A 15,294-nucleotide genomic window follows, 5' to 3' on the forward strand; every position below is an offset into this window, starting at 1 on the left:
GCAACCTGGCTCATGGGGTCACATAGCTGCTCAGGTTTGGCTGGGCCCCCTTGACAGGAGCAGACCAAATTTGAGTGAGTGGCGTTATGACCTGGTGCATGCCAGTCACTCATTTTTAGCTCAGTTATGCCCTCCTCCCCCTGTCAGTAGTGCTGGGCCAAAACTGAACAGCCACATCAACAAGGACAGGGGCTTTGGTGGGTCAAAATGGGAGAGTCTCAGGAAACCTGGGACTGAACTCCAGCGATCCAATTTAATTGCTCTCTTTATTCTTTCTTCCCCTCTTACAATTATTATGATAGGCATTGAAGCTCCAACCAGTATCAGGTCCCTATTGTGCTAGGCAATTATGCAGTAAGAGTAGGGTGACCAGATGTCCTGATTTTATAGGCACAATCCCGATTTTTGGGTCTTTTTCTTACATAGGCTCCTATTACTCCCCACCCCCTTTCCCAATTTTGCACATTTGCTGTCTGGTCACCCTAAGTAAGAGACGGCCCTTGCCCTGAAGAGCTTACAGTTTCAAGTGATAAGACAGAAAAAGAGATGAAAGGAAAGGATACAACTTACAAGTAGAAAACTGAGAACTGAGGCAAAGCGAGATTATGCAGCTTGACCAAGATCACACAGAGTTTGCAGCAGAGTCACAAATTAAACTCTAGTCTCCTGAGTCCTAATCCAGGGCCTTTACGTCACAGATGACTGAAGTTAGGCATCTAGCTTTGGTCATCCAAATTTGATTTTTTTCCCCTAAAAATAAATGTCCCAACATTTTATATAGGTGAGTTGGTAGGAATTTAGTCTGAGATAAACAACGTGTCAGTGGATTGTATCCTGAGGTATTTAGTAAGTAAAGACAATGACAGAAAGGAAAAGACAAAAAGAAAAATGGATACAGTCTAATGAGATATTTTGTGTCATAGTCTTTTTTGTTCTGTGTTTTTACAGCACCTAGTACAATGGGGTTCTGGTCCATGACTATGCTCCTAAGTGCTGCAGTAATGCAAATAAAAGAATACCAACCATCATCAAGACAGGTTCTCTGTGGGAGGGAGAAGTCTAAGAGGAGAGCTACCCACTAAATACAATCCCAAGCACGCCGCACATACCTTGAGAGTTACAGAAATGATAGCCATATGCAGCTAAAGAGTGGACAACGTATGATGAAGAAACTGGAGTTCATGGGCCATATCCAGTCCTGCATAAGCAAACTACAACTTATTGTTATTGTATTACAGTAACAATAGCATCTAGCACTTCCAATAGAGATCAAAGTCCACTGTGCTAGGGTACTGTACATATACATAGCAACAGATAGTTCCCTGTCCTGAATTTATAAATACATTTATAAATAGGCAAGGTAGGAAAAAATTCAGGGAGAGGTTATTGTTCCCATTTTATAGACAGTGAACTGTGGTGCTTACCCAACGTCACACAGTAAATTTCTTGCAGTGCCAGGAGTTGAACCCAGGTTTCCTGAGGCCCAGTCCTTCCATTTCTAATTTCTTCAGTGAGAATTGCACCTAGGTTTGACCAGTGATTAATTGAATCTTATGAGATTTTCATGTAAAAAAGATTGTTAAAAAAAAAAGCAAGAAAAAATTGCCGATACCAACTTTTATACTTGATAGTAACCCTTTGTGTAATCACTCACTCTGATTTATTAGAGTTATATTCAGTGAATGGATCATATTGGTACTAACTGGTATTATATGTAAATGTCCTGAAATACTCTGTTCTACAAAACCAAAAAATACAGTTGCGTAAATGAAAACTAGAGAGGAAATTTAGATCTAGTATATAAATGTCAGGCTAGTATTAAACCTTCAGTTCAACAGGGTCAGCTACAGTTTAATAGACCATTCTGGGCCAAATTCTGCATTAACATATGCCATTTACAAATTAGAGTTGTTCTGCTAATGGTGACAGGGTTATTCTGGGTTTACACAAGTGTCACTTGGGGCAGAGTTTAGTTTAGTAGATTAACTAGTCATCAAATGTTGCATGGAGTTCTTTCAGTAAGAAGATGATAGATTATAAAAGCAGGTTGCCTAAACTGAATAGATAGATGAAGGGGTCTTGTGCTAAGCTTCACCTTTTATGGTAACTGAAAGGTCAGTGCAGAGTATTATGTAAATGCAGAACAGAGTTTATATACCTTGTTTAGTTCAAGATCCAAAAGCTTTTGTAAAGAAGCTGTAGTTGTGGTCTTTATTAAAATGGAATCTTAGGTAACTCTTCCGTGTAAAACGAAAGGAAAACATCACACACACACAAAATGGAGCCCTGATTTTTGGATAGTTTCAGCAGAAATTCACCCAACTAATGGAACTGAAATTTAACCATTTCTGCATATTCTTCTGCAGAGAGTCAAAATGAAATTAATCTTGAGTTGCTAAAGCCAAGCACTAGGGTTGGACAAAACTACTAGCATAATGATACTTGACACCAGGCAGATTGAGGTCCAGATTCATGAAATTTGCCCAGGTTCACAAACTTTTTGGTGAGTTCATTTTATGTGAGTTTTACTCTCTCTCCCACAAACAGTCCCTGAGACCTTCTCCTTTAACATAACCTTTTGTGGGTGTTCTACACATTATTTCTCCCCTACATCCCAGCTCCAGTGCCTCTGAGGGAAGCCCTTCCTGCAGCCTCTGGAGAGCTGGTAAGTAGGCCCTCTACTTCTTCATTCACCCAGGAGCTAAGGAGAATATCTCCTGGTGAATGAAGCTTGTTCTAGCTAGTGATGGGCAAACCAGACAAGGAACTAAACATAGGTTCTGTTCACATAGTCATCCAAACTTGTGGATATTTATCTGAATTACCCGTACTTTCCTCTCTCCTCCTGCAGTTCAACACTCTATCTCCAATTTCCCAGTAGCCCCCATCCCCTAATGTATCATGGAGCCTTTCCCTTCCAGCAACCACTCAGTCCCCCCTTCTCAACAGGCTGCAGCTTTCCCCTAAATGGTGCAGGCCCTATGGCCTGCTGTCTCTGGAAATTTCAGTCTCTTTTTCTGTGTGACCAGATGGTCATTTCCCCGTTGATAATGTGCCAGTAGGTGATATTGAAGAATATATAGCATAGTTCCTGGGTTTTGTAGGACCAGTAGAACTCCTTGCTGTTGTGCGCTGCAAATGGCTTCCTTTGTGTAGCTCTTCACACATAGTAAACCCATTAAGACTATCTGGGATGAGTCCAATCACTGAAAAGGGAAGGGCCTTCTTGGGCCTGGCGTGAAAAATTTTTGGTTTCCAGTTGAACTCAGTTGACTTGTGTTGTTTTGCTCCCACACTGAGGAGGCCGTTTAGGTTAAGTCCACACTGCAATTAAACACCCATGGCTGGCCCTTGTCAGCTAACTCAGGTTCATGGGGCTCAGGCTATGGGTCTGTTTAATTGCGATGTAGATATTTGGGCTCGGGCTGGAGCCTGGGCTCTGGGACCCATCCCATGCATGGGGTCCCAGAGCTAGGCACAGCTCTGTGCCCAGGGCAGGCTGTAAAGTTAATCTCTTTAAAACTTGGTAGCACATCCCTGTGTATTTTAGTTCAGAGAAAACTATTTAATTTTTGAATACATTATCAACATTGCTTTAGGAACTCAGATTCTCATAATTCTATCACCATGATATCTGAGGAAGAGAATCTCTAAGAGCTGTAGATCAGTAGATCCAGATCCTTTCTCTGGTTTTCCTAGTATATATTTGAAATTTGGGGCAGAAACAATCCTGAAATCCATGACTTGTACCACATAACACAAATGATAATCCACATTATATACCAGATTCTGAAGACTTGGTAAGCAGTTTATCATACTACTCAAGTGAGTAATGACTTCATAATCTTTCTTTTTGTAGGTGTATTTTTGAAGGTATGGGGGTCAGTTTCCTTGACATTGTCTGACAATAACATACTGTCGTTATTTTCTTTTTTTTTGTACAAAGCGCTTGGTATTACTCTTTTAATAATAGTGTCTCTCTGCCAGTATTTGCCTTCAGTTAGCAGGCCTTCTTTTGTTTCCAATACTTTGCTAAGTCTTTCATGTAATCACAACATCTGGATTCTATTCTTTTCTGGTGCAGGATGAGAGGAATTTGAGGAGAAAAGATGAAGTGCAATCAACTTTAATGAGTGTTATCTGACTTGAGCTGTGGACTTGAAGTTTTCCTCAGCATGTTTTCAGTTGCCTCTTATTTTGTACCATTTGTGAAAATTGAATTATTTAACTGTGGGTCTGTTCCTTTTTTACTTCTTATTGGTGGAAAAATGTTAGAATTTTTTTTTCAAAAATACAGGATGACAGAAAATTTATTAATATTCTAGGGCAGGAATTAAGCAGAGACATATCTGTTTACTTACATTAGGCTTGGGATAAATTGCATTAATCTATGATTTTATAATTTGCTTGCATTTGCTGTAGTTGTTAGAATAGATTCTGTTCAACATGATTTAGCTTGAGAATCTACTCAAGGCTGGGCCTTCTGCAGTTAGATTTGCATGAGCAAGATATTTTATCAGGAAGAGAATATTTTAGGAGGTCACTTTTGTTTTATGTAGATGAGATTGTAATTTATGCTTTCCTGAATAATTATCCTTCTTTCCCATTTAACTGGCTGTTTAAAGGCATTTTCCTTGTAACTTTAACAAATGAAAGGCATTGGCAAAAATACTCTTGCCTTTTTGATGCTGATTTTCCTGTTCAGATCCTAAAAAAGTCACATTCTACTGCTGATCACAAGAAGGTCTGTTTTTAAAATTATTTTATAGCAGATATAATTAGAATCTATTGTAGCAGTGGTTGATATGTTGTTGTAAAGCTAAGACACGCATATATAACTGTTTTATCCAGACTTCCTATCTGTAATGAAATCCTTATAAACCTAACATCTATGAATTCAAATAAAACATCTATGTATATCTGCTACAGAAGGAAACTGACATACATATTAAAGAGGACATTACTTTTATTTATTTACCTATCTATATACTTATATATGGCCCTCATCACCATAGTCTCTGAACGCCTCCTGTAAGTTTGATGATGATAATCTCTCTCCTCTCTTGCTCATTCTCTCTCTCTCCCTGCTACCAAGAAGCAAGCTCAAGAGTTTTGGGTTTATTTATTTTTTTAAATGAATCCATGACAGCAAGGGTATTACTGGAGGAAAGCCTGTGTGAAGAGAACGGTTTTCAGATAGCTTTGACTGAGGTAAGGGTGGTGGACATTCTTATTTCTTCTGGCAATGAGATCCATGTTCTTGATCTGGCTCCTGTTAAGAGCTACCCAACTGAAAGCTGATTTTATTCAAATCCACTGATAGTGAAGGTGTTCAGTATCACTTGGGTAGTATTGTAATGATCAAATAACCTATATAAAGAGCTGCTAGTTGAAACTGTGATGACATGGCAAGACCAATCCACATCTTAGGTATCAAAAACTTCAAAAGCAGGCACACAGAGCTTGATACAGCATCTCCATTTTGCCATTTTTCATACAGGGAATTTATTTTTGTCTCAGATCAGATCCAGGCCAAGTTTTACCAACTGCGGGGTGGGAGGGTGGGGAAACAGATCTGAGTCAGCAGGGACAATCAACATTTTTTCTGTTTAAGTTTTGCCAGATATAATTCACTTTGGTGCTGGAGCCAATCAAGAAGCTTTGGCCAAATAAAAATCTTATCAGTGTTTTTGTTATTTTAGGGGGAGGGGGCAGGAAGAGGCAGTTGAGAAAATTGTTGCAGGATAAACTTTTGTTTTATTCCTTTCAGTCCGGCTTATATCAGCCTCCATTTTATCTTGCACAAATGTCACAAACATGGATTACTCCGCCTTTATAGGGACTCTTGTCTGATTTCTGAGCAGAAATCCCAAAGGATGCAGAGAATGTGGAAAAAAAGATAAGAATAGCATTAAAAAGCAAGATACTCTGATGCATAAACATTTAAGAAAATCATACGGCAAATAGGTTTTTCTTTAGTGCTCATTGAAGAGTATTTCCTAGGGATTAGGAAGCTTTTGACCTCTCCATTCTGGGAATGTGGGAGTCACAAACTTCAGTTGTTTTTGTCACTGGGTACATGCAACAAGCACGGTCTTAAGAAAATAGAAGTCACTTGAACTGAATACAATTGTACTAACACGCAAAAAAAAAAAGTGAAAAGAAGAATTATACATTGCTTTTGGGATCCTGGCAGGACCGTGATCTTGGCTTTCAGTCCCAGCATCACAGAATAGTGTATGCTCCAGGTTAGAAGTGAGCCAACAGCTGCTGTCATCACTTTAGAGTTTTCCCTTCCATCCATCAAACCAGCTCCCTTCTTCCCCTGGAAAATGTTGCCTCTGCTTCTATCATATCAAGGGAATAATATGTTATAACACCACTTAGATTTCAAAAGGTGGATAATCCAATAGCACACATAGTAGGGCTGTAATACTATGGTCTAATTTTGGTTGCTTGATTTAGTGTGCAAGTACTGGGTGGTGTTGGTGGCCTACGATATACAGGATGTCAAGCTAGGTAATCTGGTGGTCCCATCTGGCTTTATACTCCATGACTACCTGCTAAAGCATTCTACAGTAATAGCCCCCAAACTATCGCTACTACAGCATTATTGCACTACTGTAGAAAACCAGGTTTTTTTAAACTCCAAGAAATGTCAGTAACACTGTACAGGTATGCAGATTCAGCTTATTCCCATTATTGTGCCCCCCTTTGTCTTTATATGTTCAGATTCAGAGTGTTCCTCCTTGCCATATTGCCTAAAAGAACAGAAATAGATGTGGAGGAAACAGCTTTTAGGCATGTCTGAAAGGGCAGCCCAGATGCCAAGGATTTAGGTAGGCTGTAGGGAGGCAGTTCTCATATGGTATGCACTAGAGTCAACCAGTTCTTGGCTTTTACTCAGTGCTAGAGTCTCTCTGTTGATGAGTGATGACCTAACCTTTGTTTGTGTTTTGTTTGTTTCCAGTCACAGTTTTTTACACAGTTCTCTTACGTGGTCAAAAAAGGTAGAAATCTCTGTCCACGTACACATTCCACAAACAGATATGTGACCATCCAAACACAGGTGCATGTAATTATGGTTCTCTTTCATATAACACTGCACTCATACTGCTGTGCAGAAGATCAGATATGGGAAGATAAATGTTATCTTTTCCTTTTGACTTAATGATTTAAAAAAGCCTAAAAACAAGCTTCAAGTGTCCTGATAATAGTGTACAAACAATTCCACTACTTGATCATAGAAGCTCTTAAAGTTGAAGGTTGGATGGATTATGAGATTCACTTTCTACTACAGCAGCACCACAGGTCAGCTATATGAAAATGCTGTGTCATTTTAGCTGGTGGGGGGGGGGGTGCTGTCTCTTGTCCTTTGTATCAAGCTGTAAAAATATTTTGCCCTGGAGGTAGTAAAAAGTTGAAGGTTGAGAAACATATTTTTCTATCTACTGTATCAAGTCATCATTGCCCTTTGTAAATTGAGGAAGAGAGAGCACAGTGGTAGCAGGAAAGAGATGACTAGCTTGTCCGGAGTCATAGAGCAAGTAGGGCTGTCAAGCGATTAAAAAAATTAATCGTGATTAATTGCACTGTTAAACAATAATAGGATACCATTTATTTAAATATTTTGGATGATTTCTACATTTTAAAATATATTGGTTCCAATTACAACACAGAATACAAAGTATACAGTGCTCACTTTATATTTATTTTTGATTACAAATATTTGTGCTGGAAAAAACAAAAGAAATAGTATTTTTCAATTCACCTCATACAAGTACTGTAGTGCAATCTCTTTATCATGAAAGTTGAACTTACAAATGTAGAATTATGTACAAAAAATAACGGCATTAAAAATAAAACAATGTAAAACTTTAGAGCCTTCAAGTTCACTCAGTTCTACTTCTTGTTCAGCCAGTCGCTCAGACAAACAAGTTTGTTTACATTTGCAGGAGATAATGCTGCCCACTTATTGTTTACAATACCACCTGAAAGAGAGAACAGGTGTTTGCATGGCACTGTGGCAGATGTGCTAAAGATTCACATATCCCTTCATGCTTCAACCACCATTCCAGAGGACATCTGTCCATGCTGATGATGGGTTCTGCTTAAAGCGGTGCAGACCAACGCATGTTCATTTTCATCATCTGAGTCAGATGCCACCAGCAGAAGTTTGATATTTTTTTTTTGGTGGTTCGGGTTCTGTAGTTTTCGCATCAGAGTGTTGCTCTATTAAGACTTCTGAAAGCATGCATCCCTCTCAGATTTTGGAATTCACTTCATATTTTTAAACCTTGGGTGGAGTGCTGTAGCTATCTTTAGAAATCTCACATTGGTACCTTCTTTGCGTTTTGTCAGATCTGCAGTGAAAGTGTTCTTAAAACGAACAACATGTGCTGGTTTCAGAGTAGCGGCCGTGTTAGTCTGTATTCGCAAAAAGAAAAGGAGTACTTGTGGCAACTTAGAGACTAACAAATTCATTGGAGACTGCTATAACTTGAAATATAGGGCAGAATGAGGTTAAAACAGAGCAGGAGCGTAGCAAGGTCGTGGACTCACCGGCCCAGCGCCTCCTGCTGGTCATCTGGGAATTAGCTCTTTCCTAGCCTCGGAGCACTCTCTGCTGGCCGGTGTCTTGCCTGCCTCAGGCCCCCGTGTCCCTCCCGGACCCCAGTGCCCCTTTACCTCAGGGTTGTGCCCCAGCAGTACTCCCACACTTTGGGTCTCCCCTCCCAGGGGAACCCCCTCCCTCTAGGCCCACCTTTCCTCAGTGGCTATTGCCAGTCGTCATCTAGCACCCTCTCACTGGGGCAAACTGTAGTCTGTAATGGCCACTCATCATTGGCAAGGTGTCAGACCAGCTGCCTCTGCCTAACCCGGGCTACCCCTCTGCAGCCTCAGTACCCTTTTAGGCCTTGCATAAGGCCTTAGCTAGAGAGTTGCCAGGCTGGAGCTTCTCAGCTCCTCTTGCCTTTTTCCCCAGTACTGCTCTGCTTCAGGTACCTTGCTCCCAGGCAGCTAGCCCTTCCCACTATAGGGCTAGAGTGAGACTCCTTTTCCTTCTGGCCCTGAAGCTCTTTTATAGGGCCCAGCCTGGCACTGATTGGCTGCCTCCCAGCCTTTTCCTATTGGCTCCCTGGGGCAGCCCTTTCCCAGGGCTGTTTTTAACTCCTTCAGGGCCAGAGTGGGGTGACTGCACCGCTACAAGGAGACATACTATTCTCCCCCAAGGAGTTCAGTCAAAATTTAATTAACACTTTTTTTTTAATGAGCATCATCAGCATGAAAGCATGTCCCCTGGAAGTGTGGCCAAAGCACAAAAGGGCATACGAATGTTTAGCACATCTGGCACATAAATACCTTGCAATGCCGGCTACAAAAGTTCCATGCGAACCATAGGCACTGACTTCTGCTCCTGCTGTGGGTGCTCGACCCTCCTCTGCCCCTGCCCTGCCTTGACTCTACCCCTTCCACGAGGCCCCACCCCCATTCTAACCCCTTCCCCAAAGTCCCCACCCCAACCCCTTCCTGCTCCTATTCTGACTCCTTCCCCAAATCCCCTCCTCTTCCCCACCTTGTCCCCTGAGCACACCATGTTCTCACTCCTCCCCCGCCTCCCAGAGCTTGTTACGCTGCCAAACAACTTTTTGGCAGTGGCTGGGTGGGACACGCTCGGAGATAGGTGGAGGAGTGCGGATGTGGCGTGCTCGGCCGGGGGGAGGAGGTGGGGTGGAGGGGAAGAGAGCTTGGCTGCCGGTGGGTGCACTAATTTTTCCCCGTGGGTGCTCCAGCCCCAGAGCACCCATGGAGTCAGCGCCTATGATGCGAACGCCTGTTTTCAATTTGAGGTGACATTGTAAATAAGAAGTGGGCAGCATTATCTCCCGTAAATGTAAACAAACTTGTTTGTCTTAGCGATTGGCTGAATAATAAGTAGGACTGAGTGGACTTGTAGGCTCTAAAGTTTTACATTGTTTTGTTTTGAGTGCAGTTATGTAACAAAAAAAATCTACATTTGTAAGGTGCACTTGCACAATAAAGAGATTGCACTATAGTACTTGTATGAGGTGAATTGAAGAATACTATTTCTTTTGTTTATCATTTTTACAGTGCAAATATTTGTAATAAAAATAATATAAAGTGAGAACTGTATACTTTGCATTCTGTGTTATAGGAATCAATATATTTGAAAATGTAGAAAAACATCCAAATATATTTAATAAATTGCAATTGGTATTCTATTGTTTAACAGTGCGATTAAAACTGCGATCAATCACAATTAATTTTTTTAATTGTGATTAATTTTTTTTTAGTTAACTGCGATTAATTGACAGCACTAATAGCAGGCACAGCTTCTTCAGTCTGAGGTATTTGATTGGTATCCTCTTTCAAAGAGTAGTTCTCAATTCATTGTGATCATCTGCCAGGATGTTCCCAAAAGTAATCTTTGAATATACCAAAGTATGATAGTGTTTCTTCTCCAGCGTCATAGATCTGCATAACACTTTGCAGTCATAAGAAAATACAGTCCATCCAAGAAGGCATTACAATTTAGGGGCCAATTTTTCCTACTTTTCATGTAAGGTACTTATATACCCTCCCATCACTGAACACTTTACAATCTTTAATGTATTTATCCTCTCCCCTGAGAGGTAATGATGTGCTATTATGCTCTTTTTAAAGATGGCCATCTAAGGCACAGAGAGTCTACGAGGTTGTCTACAGAACCAAGACTGTGGCAAGCTAGGGAGTGAATCTAGATCACACAAGCCTGCTTCAGTCTAGCTGACTGTGTGGGGGCCTGCTAAGGCATGTTAACAGTTTATTAGAGCCCTTTGAGCTAGTGTTGTTTGAGTGCTAGATCAAAGCGCATTAACTAACTGTTAAGTCCAAGTCTAGCTCATTCCTATTCTATAATATGGCCTGCTCTGGTGGATGAATTCCATCCATCTGTGGATAGTGTCAGTAAAGCCAGTTGCTACACCTCATGTCTAGTCCCTCCTTCTCAAGTGGTGGGCATGCTGGGTGCATGTCTGAGAGGAAGGAGACGTGGCTGAAGTGCTTCAGTGATGCTCTGGGGGCATACTGGTGCCTTGAGACCTAATTTCCCTCTAAGCTGCACAGCCGCGCAGCTGCCTATTACGTGCTGCGCAGGTGCTCAGGGCTGCAGGGTGGGAGAGATGCCTCTCCCCAAGCCCCGGACCTGCTGTGGCGCCCTTCCCCCAGCCACGACCCAGCCCAGCCCTGGACCTGCTGCGCCAGGGGACAGGCGCCTCTTCCCCAGTCCCGAACCTGCTGCGGCTGGGGAGACAGGCACCCCTCATCCGGCCCCGAACCTGCTGTAGCTGGGGGATAGACGCCCTTCCCCTGGCCCCAACCCAGGCTGCACCCTCAGCCAGAGCCCTCATCCCTCTGCACCCCAACCCTCTGCCCCAGCCCTGAGCCCCTCATCCCTGGCCGTACCCCAGAGCCTGAACCCCTGGCCCGGAGCCTTCACCCCCCCATACCCCAACCCTCTGCCCCAACCCCGAGCCCCTTCCCACACGCCAAACCTCTCGACCCTACCCCGCCACATGAATTTTGCTATGTGCACCAATATGGGTGGGAAAAATTAGAGGGAACACTGCTTATGACCATAACTGGCTGGCACAATTTAGAAGAACCTGAAGGCTGCATAAGGACTGGGCCAGCATAGAACCAGCTCCAGAATGAGGAAGTCACAACTGCCTCTTTTACCTACCCCCCCAAAGCTGCAGCGAGTGCATAGTGGGTAGTAGTAGGAATCTAAGAATATAATTTATTCAGCTGATCTTAATGGAGTTTCCCTTGATATCCTCTATTCCCTTCTTTTTTTGGAGTGTGAGATCAAGAAATACAGAGATTAAAGTTTAACAAGCCTGGTTCCATGTACAAAATATAAACGTGATCTTAAATCATCACTGGGAAATTTACACTACTTGCTCTGGTGTTTTGATGTAGCTGTCACAGGCAGAGGCTCTTGTGGTTAAATATAGCTTTTTTAGCCTCATGGCTCAGTCTCTTTTGTGTGTGGTTTCTCAGCATTATTTTACTTTACTCTGAAGGTGGGCTGAGCATAGGAGAGTCTGACGAAACAGTGGGCTGGGCCCTTGATCTGTGAGAGCTCTTGCATTCTTGTGAATTACTACATTATAGAGAGCAGTACGCAACAGCAGCAACAGAGTGGTGCTCTGCTTCTCCAGCTCTGCCTGGCAGGCGAGCCTCAAGTTCAGTGAACATCTACAAAAGCTAGAGAACTTTTCATCTTCCTCTGCAGATGAATTCTGCCTAACCGCACCAGGAAAATGGGCACAGGGGATTATATCTGCATTTCCATGAGTGGAGGGGCACCTTGGGGCTTTAGATTGCAAGGTGGCAAGGAGCAAAAGCAGCCTTTGCAAATCGCTAAGGTAGGACAATGAGAGAGATGTTATCAGTCTGTTATGACAAGGAGGGAAAGAAAGAAAGAAGCTTGTTGTGATCTATATAGCTTCCAGTCAGAAACCTTGAGGCAAGTTTTATTGTGGGGCTTGCTATGTTTGTTGGAAATGTATTTGGGGAGCTGCTTCCACAGGTGCAGATTGTGATTTTTTTAAATGATAGGCAATTCTTACCGTTTGATTACCTACAAGTACCACAGCTGTTTTCTTGAATGGGAAGGGCACAAGCTTATGAGGTGATGAGTGCCTTCAGTGTCCACTGAATTCATTGGGTGTGGTGGAAGTCACTCAGCACCACACAGGATGGGGTCCCCAGTTAGCAATCCCAGTTTTGACTATTGATTTGCAACACTTTCTCTAGTCTTGGCATGGAATAAATAAATGATTTAGCACGAGAAAGTGTTCCTACTATTTTGGGACTCCTGGAAAGCATTACCCAGAGAGTTATCACTTCATATTAATGAAAAGTACATTCTCTGGAAACAGCTTTAATCATTGCCAAACATGCCCTGGTATGTATTTCATGGATTATACCCTGAAAATTGTTGAGCGTATCACAGTTTATATTTATATATGAAGTGAAAGTACACAAAAAAAAGTCTAAAACAACTTGAAAGAAAATGCTCTCAAACCATAAAATTTTAGAACATTTTTTAAAAAAAATTAGTTTGGTTTAAAACAAATATTCATTTTATTACAGATTGTGGTTTTTTATGGTGATTAGGAATTGTAGAATGATAGCTGGGTTGCCGCATCCTGTCATTTTAGACAAGGGGCCGTTCTGTCCACAGCTATGGTATCGGCACAAATTCAATACTGTGAGAGCAGATTTTGGACTAGTGAATATAATAAATCCTGGCAGATTAACCTGAAGTCCAGAGATTAAGATGTATTTTATACCAATAAAATAAAAAAGGAAACAAGAAAAAAAAGGGGTATATTCATTATCACATAGTACTCAGTACTAGGTAGGTTGCTACATTTTTAGGAATTTGATTTTGGGGCATTATTAAGCTAGTTCTTTAATCTTGTAATTCTTTTAGCTGGCAATATACATACTAATTAGAGTTGCATTAAACTAATTGAGTTAGTTACTTTTTCCAATATAGCAGAAATATTAGATATGGGAGAAAAGGATTTTACTTGTTTAAAACCAGGGGCTTGTGTCCATTCTTTTGCTAGGAAAATAACATCTTTCATTCTGTTTTCTCTGAATTATTTTCAGCCATAAAATTAATCTTATTCAATAATCAAGCTGCAGTTTATTGAACATATTTTTCACTTATCACTTGTAAGTATTATTGTCTCTTAATGTTTATTTTTAAATATTTTGCAATACTCTACCAGCGTTTTTTGTTTAAAAGAATCAAAACCTGTTTGCACACAAATGTTTCTTTGCAAGTAACTTCATCAATAGTAGGTGATGGTGGAATCCTGCCACCTAGTGGAAACATCAAGGAATGCAAAAGTCAAAGGAGATGGATAGAACTGGGGTAGCTTTTGTTTTGTCAAAGCAAAGCAAAACCATGGTACTTTTGACACAAGGTTCAGGTATGACCCATCTCTGTTACAGACAAAGATGGGTAAAGGCAGGGGTTTTACAAAAAACAAAAACCCAAACCCAGAACCAGGGATAGTTTGGATGTGTCCTAAAACTAACTCACCAGAACCACTAAACCATTTGAACCCTGAGGTTGGGAGAACTAGCCAAGTGGTTACAGTTGTGACTAATCTCTAAAAGCAGGAACCAATCGTTTTTAGAAAGGATCATTAAGGAAAATATGTGTTTTACTTGTAATTAAAACCAATCAAATGGCCAAGTAATGCAAAAACTTTAGAACAAGCTTTATAAAAATAAAATTATATTATATATATTTGTCAGTGACTCTTTGTAGACTAATGTCTCATGAAGTTGGTTATGGGTACCAGAGTTTTAATTCCTCAGCTGCTGGTTATGATATGGCCCAGATCACTAGGGACTGAAAGCTGTCACTTTTGACTGGCCCAACGCTGCTCCTTCACAAGGCCAAGAACTTTTTTGGTACCCCAACTTGTCAATACCTTTCCCACAACATGCCTTTTCCTATCATGACCAACTAGGGAGAGTACTGGTAAAATCTAGCCAGGGCTCAACAGGGGCCTGCTGTGTGACTCCCCGAGAGATGTTCTGAATTGGCAGATCTCCCGGTCAGCCAGCCCTGTCTACTTGATGGGCTGCACTGACAGGTTCTGGGTGCCTAGGCAGATTGGGGTTTACTTGGTGCCCTTCATATCAACAAGCATGAGCTCTGTCAGACCAGCAAGAGGAGTGAATTTCAGAGTAAGGGTTTGTCTAGACTGGGAAAACAAGTTATGTTTGGGAATGTATTAGCTAACACACTTCAATTAATGTGCACCTAGTTTAGTTTAAAAAACAACAGCTGTTTGAGGATAACTCTAGTCTTCCCCTATGGTTGACCATGATCAACTAACTCAACATGACTTGCCCAAAATAGTGTTTAAAACTCTTAGTTAAAATGGAAAGAGACAAGGTGGATGAGATAGTATCTTTTATTGGATCAACTTCTTTTGGTGAGAGAGAGACAAGTTTTGAGCTTACACAGAGCTTTTCTTCAGCTACATTTATTTTTTTATAACTCATTTTCTAGCATGACTTATTTTTGCTGTCTAGACAAGTCCTAAAAGGCCCCTTGCTGAACATATCCTGCTGTCAGTCTTCAGATACCAGGCCCTTCAGCTGCTTTTAATTTCGGGGTCACAATACAGGGAGAGAGTCAATCTCTAACATGGCTAGGACCCAACCCCTATATGGCTTATAAAACACTAATGAATT

The 15,294-nt window shown here is 41.3% G+C and overlaps 1 protein-coding gene across 2 annotated transcripts in view; it reads left to right on the forward strand.

The window, feature by feature from the left end:
- Positions 1–12,186: 12,186 nt before the first annotated feature.
- The window catches only part of SYNPO2 (synaptopodin 2), a 126,688-nt gene continuing 123,580 nt past the window's right edge, over positions 12,187–15,294 (forward strand). For both annotated transcript variants that reach the window (XM_084626236.1, XM_084626237.1), the window contains exon 1: positions 12,187–12,431. In XM_084626236.1, the coding sequence (XP_084482362.1) occupies positions 12,327–12,431 (105 nt within the window). In that variant the 5' untranslated portion in view covers positions 12,187–12,326. The remainder of the gene's footprint in view (positions 12,432–15,294) is intronic.

The sequence above is a fragment of the Lepidochelys olivacea genome, assembly GCF_965140295.1.
Source record: "Lepidochelys olivacea isolate rLepOli2 genome assembly, chromosome: 4".
Taxonomy (NCBI): domain Eukaryota; kingdom Metazoa; phylum Chordata; order Testudines; family Cheloniidae; genus Lepidochelys; species Lepidochelys olivacea.